Raw genomic sequence first — 19443 nt, 5'->3', positions numbered from 1 at the left:
GGCAATGGTAAAATGAGGAAAATTATTCTCTCCAAAGACCAAGAATAGGAAAAACTCCCATTAAATTATGCTACCACATTGTGCTGATTGCAACCAGGATGTGAGTAACAGGGATATTTTCCAACTCAGTCTGTTCCAAGACTTAATTAACCAAAGGTTGAAAAAAGACAAAAATACATTTTTGGTGGGGTGAGTGGGAGTGGGTAGGGATTTTCCTTTTTTTCCCCTTTTGTTATTCATTCATACCATGCAGTTAGCCAAGTGAGATAGCAACTGTAAGCTGTTCTTGTACTTCTTGTATGAGTTGGATCAGTTCTGCTGTATGAGTGCAACAACTGGTTAATTCAGTTTAAAGTGTAAAATGCAAGTGTAGTCTCTTCTAAATTGGGGATTTGCACTGCTGACAGCAGTAGCACTACTGTACCCCCAGCACAGATAAGCAGGGTAGCTATTAGCGCTGGAGAATTTACCCCAGTTTCAAGCAGCAGTAAGCTCTACTAGTGCAAATAGTGTCTTTTCCTGTCTACACTGGGAGTTTCACCAGTCCTGCTACACCAATGGCTGTAATTAGAGCAAATCCCTAGTCTAGACAAGTCCTAAGATACAGACTGAAGTACTCACTCCAAAGGGCTCATCACTAAACACAGGAAATATAGTTTTTACTTTACTGCAGTCTTACCTCCCTATGGGAATGATCCAAAATCCATTGAAATAAATGGGAATCTTTCTACTGACTGCAATGACCTGTGACATCACATCTAATGGCTTTGTTTCTCTCTCTGTATAACCCTTTTTACTCTGAGAGTGTGTAGAAAAGCAGTTGTATTAGCTTTGTAAAGAAATGAGTGAAAATAATGCTGTGAAAAATGCAAGACTGAGAACCATGGATATGGTCTTTTGGTTATTCACAGAGCAGATACCTGGCAGGAACACTTCAAGCTTCTTCATGCTGCCTCAATTCTGTTCTCATCTGAAGGGTAGACTAATACGTAGACTTCATGCCCGCTCAGTCTGGTCTCTCTAATAAGACTGCCAGCAAGGGTGAGAATTAGTAATAATCAAAGGGTGTTTTTGTTTTTGCAATATAGAGACACATCCGTTAACTACTGTACTAAGAACACCAACTATTTCACATATTACCAAAGACATATCCTGGCATTGCTCCTTACCAGCTTGGCTAAGATGGCTATAAATCAGTGACCAAGAGGTGAAAGGCTCTGATTCTCATTGCTAGTCTTATGAGCCATACAGCCTTCCTTTAAAATTTATAAATATGCAATATTACAAAATATCCTCACTATATTCAAATAAACCCAGGGGGAGGATACATTGATACAAACTTTCCAGTGATTTGATTCCAAAAAAATATTCTTTCACTTTTCACAAATTGTCATCTTTTTTCGCTGCAAATGGGACTAAAATGTGAATTAGACATGAGCAAACAGATTCTGGAAACTTAAGAAATGGTTCACATATCACTCCAGTTCATAAAAAGAACCAGAACCCAAACTCCAACCTTTTCTTAAGTTTAATCATTGCAGGCAGGTAGCACATCTTCTTCCTAATTTCTGACTGACCCTCCGTTTTTGCCAATATCTGTCTCTGCTATGTCAGGCCCAATGTTACAAACTTAGTTGGATTTGTCCAGTGCCCCAAAGCTCACAGATTTGGTTCTGGAGTTTCATTTTACCTTAAATCGTTGTTCTGGAACAGGTTTTGATTTAAATCTGAGCAGGGACAAGTTAAAGGATGGGATATTTGATGCACTGGATGAGGTACACCACATGTTGTGATATACATTTGGATCTTGAAAGGTGTGTTGTGGGTGGTGGTGATCATTGCAGCATGGCTCCACATTTTGCATCAGTTGTTTTGGCAGGATCTGGTGCTGCTTTGAGTTGGTAAGTCCCTGGTCTATAGGGAGCATGTTTCTGATTATGAGCTTGGTGAGCTTTGGTGGTTGTTTGAAGTTCAGAAGAGAGGGTTTGGGAAAGATTTCTTTCAGGATGTGGTCCCCATCAAGTATGAGTTGTAATTATTTGATGATACCTCATGAGAGTTCCAGTGTGGGGTGGTAAGTTACAACTAGGGGTATACAGTCAGTGTTTGGGTTTTTTTTTCCTGTATTGAAGCAGGTTCTCTTGAGGTGTTTGTGTAACCTATTCCATGAGGTGATCTACTTCTCTGATGGAGTGTCCTTGTTTGGTAAAGGTGGTTTTAAGTGTATTAAGGTGTGTATCTAAGGCTTTCTTCTTGGAGCATATTCTGTGGTATCTGATTGTCTGGCTGTAGATAACAGATTTCTTGGTGTGTCTGGGATGGTTACTGGATCTTTGGAGGTAACTCTGGTGATCTATGGGCTTCTTGTGTATAGTTTTCTATAGCTTTCCATTGCAGAAGCTGATCATAGTGTCCTGGAAGTTGATGCTGGTATGGGAGTATTCTAGAAAGAGTGAAGAATAGGTGGTGGTTGGTGAAATTGTGGTGAAAATCTCTGAGGGAGTTTAGGTCATCTGTCCAGACAACAAAAATATCATTGATATATATCAGGTATTTCATTGGTTTATGGTGCATATTTCCAGAAATTCTTCCTTGAGGTGACCTATGAAGAAGTTGGCCTATTGGGAAGCCATCCTAGTATTCATGGCTGTTCCTGTGGTTTGGAAAAAAGTGCTTGTTGAATGTAAAGTTCTTAAGGGTGAGATGGAATGGATGAGTTTGATGTGTTTTGGGTGGATATATGAGTGCCGTTCATTGTTGTGAAGATATCTGAGGAAGGCAGAGAGGCTGTCATGGTGAGGGATATTGATAGATAGGGAGGTGACTTCCATGGTGGCAAGTATGATGTGCTGAGGGAGATTGTTAATGTTGTGAAGTTTCTGGATGAAGTCGCTTGTGTCCTGGAGAAAATTTGCCCTTTTTGTGGTGAGTGTTTTGAGGATGATTTTGGTGAATTCTCATGTTCATAAGCATGCTGTGGCCAGATATGATGGGTCTGCCTGGTTTCACTAATTTGTGTATCTTGTGGAAACATGTAGAAGTTCTCTGGGGTAAGTTCATAGGGGAGGAGGTTGTAGAGTTTCTCTTGGAATTGTCTGGGGAAGGATTTGATGATATCCTTAAATTCCTTTGTGGTGTGGGGGTCTTCTTTGAATTCCTTATAGGAGGGTGGTGTTGGAGACTTGTCAGTTGGCCTTGTTGATGTACTCATCACAGCTGAGGAATATGAGGGCGTTCACTTTGGCTACTGCTTTGATCACTGTATGGGGGCTGGATTTCAGGGATTCTATAGCTGACCTCTTGGCAGTGGAGAGATTGTGGTGGATATGATGTTTCAGGATACCACAGTCTTTTGTGATATAATGATCAAGTGTGTCATTTCCTCCCCTGATGGGTGTCCAGTTAGATAATTCTTTTTTTCTTTTGACTGTTGGTGAGGACATGGTAGTGCTGGTTGATATCAACTTTGAATTCTTCCAGTTATCCACATGTCAGTATGGTATCAGTTTCAATGGTGGGATAGAAGTTCCGTCCTTCGGAGAATGCTGGTAATTCAGTTCCAGTTAGGGTAGTTGTGATAGGCTGTTGATTTGGCTGTGTTGTGTAGTGTCCATGTGGTAGGTCCTTGTGCTCTGGTTTATCCTGGAGGTGAAGTTCTGTGGGTTTTGGAGCTGTTGTTGTTATAGATGGTTCCACTTTTGTTTTTATGTTGTATGGATGTCATCTGGTATTTTGATAGTTGTTTGGGGTTTCTTATATGATCTCCAGGTAGGTTTCCTCACTTTTCTCTTCCATTGTGTGAGAGCATGTCATGATTTCTTGTTTGAGGTGGTCCCTTCCAGAATATGTGAGGTGCGGGAGATTTGCACCTTAGTTTTTCTGAAATCCTTTTGCAGAGTTGTTCAGAGCTGTATGTGGTTGTAAGAAGGTTATAGATGGTGAGTTCTCTAGGGATGTTGTTTTGTTTCTTGCATTTGCTCAGGAAGTAGATGTTGATGTTTGTCTTCCATCTTCTTTGTGTTGTGAAGTTTCCATATCAGATGGCAAAATTGTTGTTCGCAGTGTTGTTGTAGCTGTGTTGATTACAGGATGTGAGAGGGACAAAGTGGGTGAAGTAATATCTTAAATACTTCACTTAATTTGGTGGTTGGAAGTGTTTCTCCAAAACTCTCTGCAGGAGCATGATGCTAATTTCCTACTTGGTCTCCTTATGCAGCATCAGAATGTCAGAGTGTATATAGGAACAGGATGGAAACACATTCCAGAATGCAATGCCTGGGTATGGTTACTCCAACTGTAAAGTATAATGGAGTTGTTTTTATAATATGTAAAGAGTCTAGGTCAGTAGTTGTCATACAGTGGTTTTCATATAGTAAACTCGTATTACAACAGAAAAAAAGTTTCAGTACAGCTCTCCCATCTATCCATAAAGAAAGGTGATCCACCTGGACTGAGGACACACAATCTAAGGGACAATTTCTGCTACCTCTAAACAGGTTGTGTAGCACCGTTAGAATAGATCTGTCTATGTCTATATGTGCTGAACACAATAGAAATTTAGTGAATTAGATTACCGTTAAATGACCTCATTTATGTGATAAACTTAATTACCGTACATTAGTTCAACCCTGCATCTATTTGACAAGCACATTTAAATGTAGGAGACCTTGAAATCAGTGGACTTAATTGCTGAGTAAGGTGTTACTCAACAGGAATGAAGATGGCTGAATCTAGCTTTGGTCTTCTCATATGTTAAAATGAGAAACAGTATATAATTTAAGGTAGAGGTAAGGTATATGGAAGTGTGTGCAAGCACATGTAGCATGTGTGGAAAAGAAAGCAAGAGTTTAGTAAGCTGTAAGTATTCATGAATACAGTAAGATTCACAACAAAGTTTGCATGCTCTTATACTGTAATGATTGTCATTTTAAAACTAGCTTTTTGCCTTCGAGCTATCGGGGTAAAGACCTACAGGAAAACTACTGTCGGAATCCCCGTGGAGAAGAAGGAGGGCCTTGGTGTTTTACAAGCAATCCAGAGATACGCCATGAAGTCTGTGACATTCCTCTCTGTTCAGAAGGTAACATGACACAGTTGATACCATAGAAAAGACTTCTGCCCTGGAAGCAAGTATGTAACTGTTGTTAGTTATTAGAGATATTTCTATTTGGGCTTTGAACAAAGAATGGCTTAATTCTTAGTAAGAAAGACTGATTTAGCAAGAGGTGTTTGAGTAATGATGTGCTTATCACACAAATTAGATCATTTGAACAGCTCTCTAGGTTATTACAGATCAGCTAACAATTTCTGTTGCGTTCAGTACATTATGAAAGCACCTGTTGCAGGTCCGTAGTTAATGCTGAGTTTAGTTTTTTGTGCTAGATAATGGATTTGAGGATGAATTCTGAAAATTAATTATTGTTTCACCTTTCAAATGATGCTCATGGGACAATCTGTAAGGAATGTTGGTCAATTTAATTGCTGTAGAGCATTCTGATTGGGTACCTTCCATCAACTGATATTTATAAATAAGAACATAAGAATAGCTATGCTGGGTAAGACTAATGATTCAACCTGTCTTCTGACAGTGGCCTGTGCCACTGAATGAACAGAACAAGGAAATTTCAAGGGATCCAGTCGTCCAGTCCCAGCTTACGTCAGTCGGAGGTGAAGGGACACCTTGAGAGTGGTGTTACATTTCTTACCATTTTGGCTAGTAGTCATTGATAGACCTATCCTCCATTAGCTTATCTAATTCTTTTATGAACCCAGTTATACTTTTGGCCTTCACAACATCCCCTTAGGGTTACCGTGTTTACAGATTTCAGCTTTGTTTTCTTCAGGTTGTCTCTCCCTGGTTCTGTGTTCTGCCCCTGCCTACTCACCCACAGACTTACCAAAACAAACCCTTCCATCCACACAATCCAAAACCATAACCCTTTTGCCTTAAGTGAGTGATTGTGATTAATTTATCCTTATTGTTATGATAATTAATGGGTGCATTCACACCTATTAATCTCAGTTTGGTTTTAACGTTATCCATAATCAGGTTTCATCACAACTTATGTGTACATATATTTATATAGTTGTCACACAAGCAGGTATCACTTATTTAATCAACATTTCCTGCTTGGTGTGTGCTTTATCAAAACTTGGATCTAGGTCTTCATTTAACACTCAAACTAATTTCTATAAAGGCCCAAGAAAGATGGTGGGTATGTAAATACCTCAAATGCTTCCATCCAGATGCATCCAAAGTAACTTGATTGTGAACTAACCTGGCACCAAATCTAATTATCTGACAAGATCTTAAAAGGAACCCACAGTGAGATGTTATTTTGAAGGGCATTTCTTACACCTGTCAAGTATCAGAGGGGTAGCCGTGTTAGTCTGGATCTGTAAAAAGTGACAAAGGGTCTGGTGGCACCTTATTGGAGCATAATCTTTTGTGGGCATTCACGAGGGTGAATACCCATGAAAGCTTATGCTCCAATACGGCTGTTAGTCTATAAGGTGCCACCGGACTCTTTGTCGCTTCTTACACCTGGGTGAAACTAATCATCAGGAAGTATTATTTTTATAATATTATAATTCTCTGTGCAGGACCAGTTGAGTTTATGGCTGCAATTTCTTTCTACTAGTCTTATGAGCTACTAACATGCTATTTTTTGTTTTCAGTTGAATGCATGACCTGCAATGGAGAAAGTTACAGAGGGCCAATGGATCACACTGAATCAGGCAAGGAATGCCAGCGCTGGGACCTTCAGAGACCACACAGGCACAAATTCAGACCAGAGAGGTAAAATACTTCTTCACTGTTTTCTTTTAAAAATTACACATATTCTGGTACTCGTTAGGCCTAACCTCAGCTGGTTTAAATCAACTGCATTGAACTTTATGGAGATATGCTGTGTGAATTTACATGGTCTGAGGAGATACGTATGTCTGTATACACAGAGTGAGTGATATCACTAGAAAAAACCCTAACATAATAACAATAACAAAATAAATAATAATAATTACAAGTAGCAGTAATATTTTACACCTACCAGAAATCTCAAAGCCCATTACAAATAATGATGAATTTAGCCTTCCAACATTAATAATTTACAATATATCCACTTACTTCAATAATGAATAGCTAGACCCTATGCAATTATCAGTCTTAATTCTCTAGTTTATGTTGCGTAAGGTGTTAAAAAAAAATCAACACTGATTTTCATCCTGGAAAAGCAATTATGAATGGTTAAGTTCAGAATTTTATGATCAGAGATTTATGTTTTGGACAATAACTTGATGAGATATAGATATAATGCCAAAAAGTAAGTCAGAAATAGCATTAAAAAACTGCAGACAAGAAAGATTTTATTCTAGTGCGTGAAATTCACCGAAGTGCAGACAGCCATCTGCAACATTTACACTCCCTTCTGGAGAGGCTATGTGGGTGGGTTTAGGCCACACATAAAGGCCTTTGAACCCTTACTGCATTACGGAGGGGGAACCTTACATGGGCTCATACTGAAACAAGCCTTTCTGAAAAATTTGATTTTGATTAAGCCCATTTATAAAATAGATAAAATAATGCTAACCTACCTCACAAGAATGTTGTTGGGATTAATTCATATCTGCAAATATCTGAGATCTTCCTCTGAATGTGTCCATATAAACTACTAAGTATTAATAATGAAATGTAGTCATTATGCTTTAAAATAAGATACTGGTAGCTTTAGGCTATGTCTACATTACAGCTTATGTCAGCATAATTTGTGTCGTTCAGGGATGTGAATAAACGAGAGCTATCCGGGAAAAAGAAGTCTGCTCTACACTACAGTTAGGTTGATGTAAGGCACTAAAATGTAGCTCCCACTGATGTAACTCGCCCACTTTACCAACTTCATACCTCCACCTGCACGAGAGGCGTATCACTTAGGGCTACGTAATTAGACTGACGCAGTGTCAGTGTGGACACTGTTGCTTATATTCAGTGTTGCTGTCTTTCAAAAGCCATCCCACAATGTCCCACGCTGACAATTAAATCAGTGCAAGTGCTCCTGGTGAGGACAAGCACCTCTGACACAAGTTGCATAGCATGGACATGCAAAACCAATTTATTTACTGTAGTGGCTGTATGTCAATGTAGCTTAGGTCAACTTAATTTTGTAGTGTAGACTTGCTCTAAGGGTGACATCCTGGCATCACTGATGTCCATGGGAATTTTGTTATTGATTTCAGTTGAGCCAGGATTTCATTCTGATGCTTGGATGATTTAGTTGGGGATTGGTCCTGCTTTGAGCAGGGGGTTGGACTAGGTGACCTCCTGAGGTCCCTTCCAACCCTGATAGTCTATGATTCTATGATCCTGCATTGTACTCTGGACAGACACACTGTTGCACCTTCATGGAATCCCATTGAGGCTGACGTGGCTTAGCATTGGGAAGCGGTCCCTCTCTATGGAGCACAATGCAGGACTGTGGCTTCTATTCATGTATAGCAGAGAAATACTGAGACGAACAAGTACAGTTTAAAATCTGTCTCTTTTCATTACAACCTCCTGATTTATATCCCTGGTATGGAAATGCCTTTATACAACAACTTGATCTGCAAGGTTGTAGCCCTGAACACACAAATTTGGAATATTTATGAACAGTAAAAGTTTTAGCCCCCACAAAACACTATTCAATTTTTTTTAAGTGTGACAAATCAGAAGACCAAATTAATCACTGGTGTAATTTAATTTACAACAGTACACTCATGTCAGGGATGCACTTGGGATGCAAACTTCAACGTGAACAAATAAATAAGGATCGTCCATTGGTGTTAAAGAGCAATCTTGGTCTGTTTGAAAAAAAATATGCAATATTCAGAACTTCAATGGCAAACTCTCTTCACATCTAGAAATAGACCTGTCTCTGACATTGGAGAAGTGTCTTGTTGCTTTCTTAGCCACTGAAGTCAAGGTTCCTACTGCTGCTCCAGGGGGAGGATGGGGAAAAACAAATAATAAACCTAACAAAAATCACTAAGGAGGTTAATGGGGGATCTGAAAGATCTCAGGAACCCTGAGAATCCTCCTCTGATCCAAACGGCAGACTATGGTCCAAGGTATGTTTGGGAGAAAGAGATCTGGAGACTGGACTAACTCCTACAGGGACATTACATAATTCTCAGAGACATAAATCTGAGATTGCGTTGGCCAGATTGCAAACCCATCATCCAGTTTATCCCTGCTAGTTGTGGCTACCTTTGAGGGAAGGGACACTAAATGGTCTTCTGCTGTAGGGACTAAAATAGCTACTAGTTGACTCCCAGGGACATGGAAAGGGGCAAGCAGATCTGAGAACACTGTAGGCAAAATCAGTAACCGAGCAGGACGACTTTTGCCCCACTCACTCTCTCTGCATGTGAGCAAATGAGGGAGGTAAACTGGAGTTTTCTGTTCCCCAAAGTTAGAGGAAGTCTAAAAGGGCTCCTTTCCCTGCTGCCTCACCCCACTCACGATACTCAGATTAGCTTTGTACCCTAACACCCTCCTGCAACCAAGGTCTTCTGTAGTCCTTGCAGGGAGCAGATACCTAAGAATCTATTTACACTCAGGGTATAAAAGATGTTGAGGATACAGTCAGTGGCCACTGCTGGAAATTTCCCCATTTCTCTGTCTATATGACTTGATCCTGCAAGAAGCTGAGCACTCTGGTGATGGTTGTTAAGCCATAAATGATGCAATTGAAGTTAAGTCTGTGCCTAAGTGCCTTACCGGACTGGGACCAGAGTGCTCACACCTTGCGGGATTGAGCCCTTAGTGTACAGTTGCATGATGGCCTTTAGGGGAAATGCGACAAAGAGTCCTGTGGCACCTTATAGACTAACAGAAGTATTGGAGCATGAGCTTTTGTGGGTGAATACCCACTTCGTCAGACGCGTTATCATTTAGGGGAAATGGTTCTGGTGATCCTACCCCCTACCCTGGCCCCATCCCAGGGACTGACTGGTTGTGGGGATCAGAGGAAGGTCCTTGGAAATATCAGGGTACTTTTAAACTTCACCCCGTCTCCCAGTTTAGAACTTAGTAATTCTCTTGAAGCAGTAATGAGTATTGTGGAACACAGTTGCTGCTGCGGGTAAAAAACTTTCATGTTGCTATAGCCCTGTCTCCTCACCCCATTCTGCAGGGTTCAATGACAATAATGATTAAACCCTCTTTCAATTCTCTCCCTCCACACCTTTCAAACCCTTCTGTAGCAGCAGGAGTGTGATTTGTCCCAAGGAAGGCAGGATTGTACAAACAGACTTTGGGATGAGTGTATGGTGGGTAGAGAACCCTATCGGCACACCTTTGTAAATCACTTGTAAATCATGTCCTCATAAGAAGCACATCTGCTTGCAATTGTGGGAAGGTCTCAGGTTCATAGGTAGTTAACATTTTTGTCCCCTTAAATAAGTTTTCACAGTAGTCACTTGGGCAAGCCTACTTTTTGTTCTCTTTCAAACATGCTGCAAAAAACCTGAAAAACCAAAGCATTTTGCATTTATTGGCAATAAAAACATTTTCATTTATCCCCACATTTGGAAGTTTATGGCTGCTACTATGACCATTTAGATAAAATAAGTCTCATTATGTTTCCCCCACTTTTCTGTTTAACAGAGGCGAGACAAACATGGAAACAATTAAAATAACACAACAGTTTCAAACCTGGACAAGATAAAGGGAGGGGGAAGTTTTAAATATTTTTTGCAATGCTGGAAATGAGGGCATGACCTAGAACAAGCTGTGTTACCAAAATGGAGCTATCATTAGTAATAAAGCAATTGAAAATAGCTTCCAGTTTGAACCCAGGGTTGTTGCACTAGAGAGCCTCTTTTCTTAATGAGTCTGGCATGCCAGGCAGTGTTTATATAATCCACACTTAATTTGGCTGTTTGGAAATAAAAATGTGAGGCTTGTGTGTCTGTCAAGGGATGGCCATGATCTAGAGTGAAGCAATTAGCTGAGTTACCCCATCTGGTGTCCTGCATGTTACAAAAACTGAGTATCCCTCTCCAAGGGCCTGATTCTGCTCAGTGCTTCCTAGGAGGTTTCACCCTCATTTTCCTCTATGGGAGTAGAGGGTATTCCCCAACCCCACAGGTCCCAAGCCAGCAGGCACTGTATCAAATTTGTCTCAGATGGAATTGCTTCTTTACACGTCTTGTGCATGCCTGTATAGTGTTGCCAGCCAGACGTGCTAAACACATTTGTTGGTGTGGTTTGCAGATATCCTGACAAGGGCTTTGATGATAATTACTGCCGCAATCCTGATGGCAAGCCGAGACCATGGTGCTACACTCTTGACCCTGACACCCCGTGGGAGTTCTGTGCAATTAAAACGTGTGGTGAGTTAAAGCAAAACTTTATTGCTTCCTTTTCCTTTCTGAAATCTGGACTCTAATAGTCTGTTCTAAGTGGGTGGGGAATATAACTGTTTTTGTCCATTCATTGCGCTTTGCTTAATTCTAAAATAAAGCAAAGAACAGCCCTTACAATCTCAATAGTCTGCATAAGATATCATCAGCAATGCATTATTGAGCACTTTTTATAGTTATTCTATTATACACATGACACAGGGCAGCATGCCACACTCCCGCCCTTCCAAAAACACAGACTACACTGAGCTGTCTTCCTTATAAATACCACTGTCCAGTTTATTTACAGTATTTTAATCCTTCCACCAATCCATAGCAGTGTCCCCATACCTCTAGACGCTGTATCTTAACTTTCTTACCCTTTCTCCCAATTAGAGGAAGGGGATAAGGTTGCTCTAATCAGAGGGACCCCTTGGTCAAGCTTGCCTAGCTTTCTGTTCCTCTCCTTTTCTTCTCCTTGAGCATGCCTTCATATGTCCTTTTATATAGCTTCCCTGCTAATGGGCTAATTAGATCATTCACTCACCAGCCCCAATCTGGCCTGGTAGTCAGGTACACCTTGTCCAATTAGGCATTCTCCAGGCAAACCTAATTAATACTAATAATGGTACCTAGAGTGCTAGCTCAAGTGCTAGCCCTCATCACTCTGTTACATGTGTCCTCCCTTTTTACAGCGGAAAGATACATCTTCTCCCTCACTTTCCCTCCTTTTCTAGAGGTACTACTAGGCCTTTGCCCCTCCTTGCCCTCAGGGTGTTTGTCTTGGATCTTGTTACAAGGTCCATCCATTCTCCACCCACCAAAATTGCATTTGGTGGGTAAGGGTTGTTTCCACAATTCTGTTTGTGTCCACAGATTGTCACACCAAGGGCAATGTGTTGGGCTGTGCTCACAAGGAAACCAAAATTAAAAGAACATTAACGTTACACAATCAAGCACAGAGTAATTAGGAAATGCCAACATTAAGGTTGTCTATGCAATCTTAATTCCAGCCCTTTGAGTGTATGTATTATAATACAGAATTCAATTACATAATCACATACAACTTTTTTAAACAGGCTCCTACCTCATTCAGTGATCAGGATGGATAGTGCTCACTAAATGGGCAACTATTCAATATTTTTATCCTTGTTCAATATGTGATCTCCTGGCTTGCTTACTGGACACAATTCAAACCGTTGTCTGAAGACAGAATTATTCATTTCCTTATAGGGTTTCTATAGTATTAATCACTATAGTATTTGAGTGCTTCATAAACATGAATAAATTTATTTTCATAATGCCCCTGTGAAATAAGGGGTGCTATTATTTCCTATTTTCCTTATGGGAATCAGTCACAGAGAGATTTAAATAAAAGTATCTACTAACTCTGAGTGCCAGTTCAAGGTGATTTTTAGTGTCCTTAGTATTATATAGCACTTTTATATGTTCAAAACACAGCTCCCACTGACTTGTGTTGCAGTTGTGAGTGCTCAGCGCTTCTGAAAACCGGGTGTCTCAAGTTGGGCTCCCAGAGAATAAGGGACACATAATTAATGTCCACCTGTGAAAAGTGTGGTATAAGTGAATTGCCCAGCATTACATCAGAAACCTGTGGCAGATGCAGAGATAGAATCTAGCTCTCCAGGGCAGCATTCAACTGCCAAACCATAAAACAATCCTTTCTCTTCTTGCAACCCCTGCCACCTTCACTATACACCTTTCAACTTCAGTAGCAAATGAAGCGGGGATCCTGCAGAAAACACTCTTTTTTACTACACAACCATGATGAATCCCCACAGTAGGTCCATTCTGGGCACTGAATGAGATGAGTCCTTTTCAGGGGCGGCTCCAGGCACCAGCGCTCCAAGTGCATGCCTGGGGCGGCAAGCCCCGGGGGGAGGGCGGCAGGCAGGGTGCCTTTGATGGCTTGCCTATGGAGGGTCTGCCAAAGCTGCGGGGCCAGTGGACCCTCTGTGCTTGGGGCAGCAAAATGTCTAGAGCTGCCCCCGATCTTTTGGAAAAATAGGCTGGAATCACATAGTTAAGGGCTGTGCCGTAATGCACATGCACAAGCGACCAAATTAGGATCACACAGGGAACTTCAATTTTGGCATTTCTTGACTTTTGAGTGCTGGACTTTGCTATCTTAATGTCTTTTTTAACATAGTTTTTTTTTCTATGTAAGGATATATGTACTTATGTCTTGAAAACTCTTTATGTGCAGTACTATTATTCAGAGAGATTGTGGCTTTGGTAAGGTTTCATGGTTATAAATGACATCAGAATTTGTCACAGTTAGTTTTAAAGGTTAACTGATGCTGTTAAAAATCCACACCATCAGACCATTTATTCACGCGGAAGCTAAATTTATTTATATGTGGATTTAAAAAAAAGAAAAGAAAAATAGTTGAGTGAACGTTTCTGATTGTTTGTTTTAGTTTTCATAGTCCTCTGCAATTTTTGGTTTTGACTGAGACTAGAAAAAGCCGTTCTTGTGGTAAATTCAACTAGCCCAAAATGAGAGAGAACTGGAAATTGTATGAATATACGTTCTTCCAGTTTTCTAGCCCCTCAATGGTCAAAGTATGGCTAAAACATCTGGGGCCACATTCTGCCCCTGTATAGAGTCCAAGAGGCTGCACACAGAGTAATATCCGAATTTAAATCATTAAATTTTGAGTTCTTATTCAATTTAAACTTATCAGTGTTTTCAAATTTTGCCCATCAGTACTTCTGAACAGTCCATAGTCACTTGCACAGTGCTAGTTTTATGCTACTGTAACCTTTTTGGCCATGACTCACGTCTATTTACCCTGTATTTAAGCTGGTGTAACTCTGACGTCAGTGATGTTACTCCTGATTTATTCCTTGATGCAGACCATCACTTTGAGCGTAATTCTGCTTTCACATGCATCAGCACCAGTCTAGAATAATTCCACTAAAGTCAGAGGAGTTACATCATTGTAAAAGTGGTGTAAAGGAGAAGACAATTTTCCATGCTGTATGATGTCTGTAAAGGGGGTGCCCAGAGCAGTGGCAACTTAGAAGTGACCCTGCTGCCTTATGTGATCAAAAATAGCGGTTTCAAAAATCTATACATCAGTTCATGTGTGACCTTGTGCTGAAAGATCTCTCCTGTGAACTTAAGCACCTCCTTGTATCTGGACTTTTTGCTACCTGAGCATCCGACTTTGGCCTCTAAGAACAACTGGGAAGTTATTAAGCCAAAGACGTCATCTAGTTTGGACCTAGTTTTTGTCTCAAATATGAAACAGTTGAGTCTGTACACCTTGTTTAAAGATTGTGAAGAGCAATTTACTTATTTGTTTCTTTACTCTTTATTTTTTACTGGGTAGTTCTTCCCACAGTCAGTGGGGGCACCCAGAAAAATGGGCACCCCCAACTCACTCCTCTTGCCCAGCACTCCTGCCATGGAGCAGAATCAGGGCGTAGGGGCTTACCCCACTCTGCTTGTCCACCCTGCCAGAGAGTGGGGGAAGCCCCTGCACCCTGAGACTGCTCCCTGGCAGGAGTGCCAGGCAGGCAGGGAAGGGCAACCCCACTCCCTGACAGGAGGGCTGGGCAGGAGGACCAGAGCATGTGTGTGTGTGTGTGTGTGAGGGGGGTGGGGTTGGAGAGAACTGCAGGTGGAAGAGGTGAGGAGGAGCCCCCACTTGCTCTGGCTCAGGGCCCCACAAACCCCTAATCTACCTCTATCCACAACTACTTTCAACATGTGTATTTTATTGAATAATCAGTCTCTGTTGTAACATATTCATATACTTTTTTCTGGTAGTGGAGATTTTATTACTAAAAAATTTGTCTAAGTTATAATTTCTGACGGTTTTTACAAATGCAACTTTTATAAATGTTTATCCTTTGATATTTCCCAAGTTGATGTGTCAGTGCTCTGAAGATTCACATCTGGCTTTGGTGGTCACATAAGCTTAACAATCAATGTAATTCTTAACGTTCACAGTCTGATCCAATTTTATTAAAGACATATGCCAGGGGATGTTTTCCAAACTCTAGTAATGGCTCCTCCTCCCCCAACAGTTAAGATTATGTTAGAGTCTTCAAGAAATGCAATCGCAGTACCAGCCCTTCTAAAAATAAATGGCCTACATTAATGATCCTGAGCACTTTGCTCTTGATATTGTGATGAAATTGGGCTCTCTGTATTGGGGACACAGTCTTCTTTTGATCTTCATCTGACATCAGGGGAAAACTAAATTTGAAACACTTGAAACTAAATTTACATTATAATAAACGGTAGTGTTCTGTGTATGGGTGAATATGTAAAAGATGCATGCACAATACAAAAATTCCTTTGATAAATTGCCTGATTCTCTTTCACATTACTAATCAGACAATAGTGACGATGATGATACTATTAAGCAGAGTTCTCATTTGTATACTTTCACAGCAGAAAAATCACCACTTTTTAAAAATCTTCAAACCTTGAATGAAACTCAATTAAATATGAGTTTTTTCCATTAAATGATGATGGATGTTTTAGTGCAGTGCTTTTCAAACTGGGATACATATACCCCTAGGGTACGTGAGCTCTCATCAGGAGGTACCTGGGAAAAATCTTATAAGGGCTGACAACACATTTTATTTAGTAAGACTTGGCAATCTGATCAAATTGAATCTCCTTTAAATTAAAACTGCAGCAGCGTTGGTGTACCTCAGAATCAGAGGTTTCAAACTGTGGGGTGCGGATCGCTGCTCTGGGCCAGTGGGAGCTGCTGGAAGCGGTGGTCAGTAAGTCCCTCAGCCCACACCGCTTCCAGCAGCTTCCATTGGCCTGGAGCAGCAAACCGTGGCTAGTGGGAGCCGCGATTGGACAGACCTGCGGATGGGGTAGTAAATACACAACCCGGGCCGCCAGGGGCTTTTCCTACACAAGTGGCGACCCCTGTTTGAGAAACCCTGCCCTAGAGGTATGTGTCCCACAGTTTGAAAACCTCTAGAAGTTGTTTCTCAATAGAAGGCAGAAATCTGAGGGGGCACGTGACCCTGCATGCCCCCCCCCGCCTCATGCATTGCCTCTGCCTATCTCAGATAGGGGTATGCAGTAAGCTACATTATTTGGAAAGGGGTATGTAGCCTAAAAAGTTTGAAAACCACTGTTTTAGTGGTTAGGACAGTGGCTGAGGTTTTGGAAATCCTGGGTTCAATTCCTTGCTCAGCCACAGACCTTTGGAAAGTCACTTAGTTTCTCTTAGTACCTCAGTTCCCCATCAGTAAAATGGGGATAATGGCACTTCCCTACCTCACAAGGATGTTGTGAGGATAAACAAATTAAAATTGGTGAGGTGCTCAGATACTAGGGTAATGGGGGCTGTGGTTAGATGTTTGGCTGCATATGTGTGTTCTCCCTCTGTGCTTCCCCAGCCAGCACAGCAGACCTTGAGCGAACCACCCAATGACCACGAAATCCATTAAGGTACGAAGGCGCCAGGCCAGGTTTATTGTTGACAAAGCACACGGCAGACTCTACGAGGATACTAAGTCATGATGGACACAGCTCAGTGAAAGGCGAGACTTTCCATTCCCCACTCAGCTGGACAAAGATACTCCCTTTGAGATGCGTTTTTATACCCTGATACAAACAAGTTAGTACTGCCTCTGACATAGTTAGTTACTGCCGCCTGACGTGGCTAGTCATTAACTTGTACATGTTGGTTTGATCAAAACATCTTTATTACATACTGTTATCCTGACCTTATCTTTAAGGAGGGGTCAGTGTGTTCCTGCTATCCTTGGGGGATGTTTCTGCACCATCCTTAATATTGGGATGTTCTGGTACCACTTGATATCAGGATGTGTTTGCGTGATTACTCTGTACTTAGCACTTCTGAGGAATGAGTATTTTTTGCAATATTAGCCCTATTCTTGCCAGATTGTGTGAGCCGGTCCTGCCTCATACCAGGCCTCTGATACAAAGGCTTATGTCTCAGGCTTTCTCCCTGCTACAGGGGCCATATAAGTACTAAAGGTTGATGATGAAACCTCATAACCCCCCCCAGTTGATAATCAATTACTGTATTATCTTCTCTAAATTAATCTGAAATTGCCTTTTGCAGCTATTATTACTATTATTTGTTGGCCCAGAACTTACTGTGTGTTAGAGCAGCTTTGCACAAATTGCCTTAGAGCTGGTTTACCCAGCTACCATGTGATTTCTCAGCACAGGTGAATTTTTGGTTTACAGTCACTTTTGTGCTCCCTCCCTCATATGCCACCCAAGCTTCACTGAGTATATCTCTCAGCAGCAGCTCAGGATTTGGTACATAGCATGCATTAGTATTTATAACACAATAAATCCTGTCTCTGCACCAAGGCATTTGGAGCTTAATTCAGAAATATGGTATGTGAGAGTTCACATGCAAGAAGGCAACATTTTTGGTGATGAAATCAATGTAGGGATGGCTTCATAAAATAAATGTATGTCTATGGAAGGATTTGAAGGGGCAGAAGGAGGGGACTTGGTGTATCAGAAACTGAAGTCTCTTTCAAGGAAGAAGACAGTATAAAAAAGAAGACATAAAGCTAAGAGTGTGAGAAGGAGATGATGGGAACAATAAGGATTAGAGATGGATTCAAACTGCAGAAGTTGGATCTGGATTGAGATTTTGAGCGTATGAATTGGTTTGAAGTTGTTCACATATGTGGATGTGGTTTTGGCTTGGGCCAATTTCTAGTTAGGTGAGAAGATACAAAGGAGCATTAAAATAGCCAGAATGGTGTAGGAGGAAGTGACAGCAGAGATGGAAGCAAGAACAGGGATTGTGAAGAGGGGATAAGGACAAGGAATTTGGGATTAATGGGAAAGGAGAGTGGATGCCTGTTATACTAATCAGAGTTGGGGGGTGGACTCTAATATGGTTAGAGTGACAGAGGAAAAGGATACAGTTAGTTGGCCTACACAGGGAGGGGAAAGGAGACATTTTTTGGGAGCACAGAGAGGAGGAGGCTGCAGATGTCAGTCAGTTTGAGAAGTATTGAAGGCCTAGATCAGAGTAGAAGGGACAGAGAAGAAAGGATGATGTTTGGAGGTATTAAAGAGGAAGAAGTAACAGGACTCAGTGAGTGCCTGGAGGCGATGGGAGAAGGAGAAAGAGGAGAAATAACAACAAGGTTGATAGCGTGGGTCAGAGGGACAGTTGTGCTGTTGTCACCACTGATTGGGAGGATAAAGAAATGGAACTCTTCTATTTTTGCCAATTAAATTTTTTAGAAGCAGAGATTCCCTTGCTGATTTGAATGCTGAGCTGTGATTTAGGGCTTGTCTGTTCAGGGAGTTTAAATGAATTAACTAAAGCTGTGAAGTTAATGTGCATAAATTAAAACCTCCATGTGGATACTCTCATTCAGAAGTAAAGTTTTTGTAGTTGTAATGCACCAAGGTCACTTTACTTACGAATGAGAGCATCCACGCAGGTGTTTAGTGCACTCGAATTTATGCACATTAACTTCAGACCTTCACTTAATTTGTCTTGACTTTCGTGAGTGTCCACATGTAGGCAAGCCCTTAGAGTGTCTTGCTGAAACATACTACACAAATAAAGAACGTGCAACTCAAGCTTCATATTTACTTAACATAAAGATGTTTATAGAAGTGAGTCAGTGGGAAGAGACTGGTGTTTAAAATTTGATAGTTACTTCCCACTTAATGTTACAATGAGGCCTAATAGAGGGTTATTACAGTGTTCACTGTGTGTAACTATGTATTATTTTCTCTCTCTTTATAAAGACTCCATCTCTCTACTTCTAGCATACTTTTCAATATGAAATGTAGGAGTTCTGTTTAATCTAAATATGAGATTCAGGGTCAAAAGTTGGATCCATATCTGAATTTTGAGCACACTAAATATAAAGGGATTTTGGATTCAAAGCTTTTCAGCCCATTGTAGATGTGGGGGGAACTCTGAAATGTGTATCTGGATTCCAGACCAAGTTAATTGTTGGTGTTCATATTCAGGCTGTGGCATGTGCCAAGATATGACCCTCTGTGGGTTTTTTGGGGGTTCAGCTCTAATTTATTCCTTTGTT

General features: G+C 41.0%; 1 protein-coding gene across 1 annotated transcript in view; it reads left to right on the top strand.

Annotated features, from left to right (window-relative positions):
- The window catches only part of HGF (hepatocyte growth factor), a 69942-nt gene that overhangs the window by 19093 nt on the left and 31406 nt on the right, over window positions 1-19443 (top strand). Inside the window, exons 5-7 of the mRNA XM_030559810.1 lie at window positions 4938-5080; window positions 6679-6799; window positions 11252-11370. Of these exons, the coding sequence (XP_030415670.1) occupies window positions 4938-5080; window positions 6679-6799; window positions 11252-11370 (383 nt within the window). The remainder of the gene's footprint in view (window positions 1-4937; window positions 5081-6678; window positions 6800-11251; window positions 11371-19443) is intronic.

Source organism: Gopherus evgoodei, chromosome 1 (genome assembly GCF_007399415.2).
Source record: "Gopherus evgoodei ecotype Sinaloan lineage chromosome 1, rGopEvg1_v1.p, whole genome shotgun sequence".
Lineage (NCBI taxonomy): Eukaryota > Metazoa > Chordata > Testudines > Testudinidae > Gopherus > Gopherus evgoodei.
Note: the sequence above shows the minus strand (reverse complement) of the source record. Positions and strands in the feature narration are given on the sequence as shown.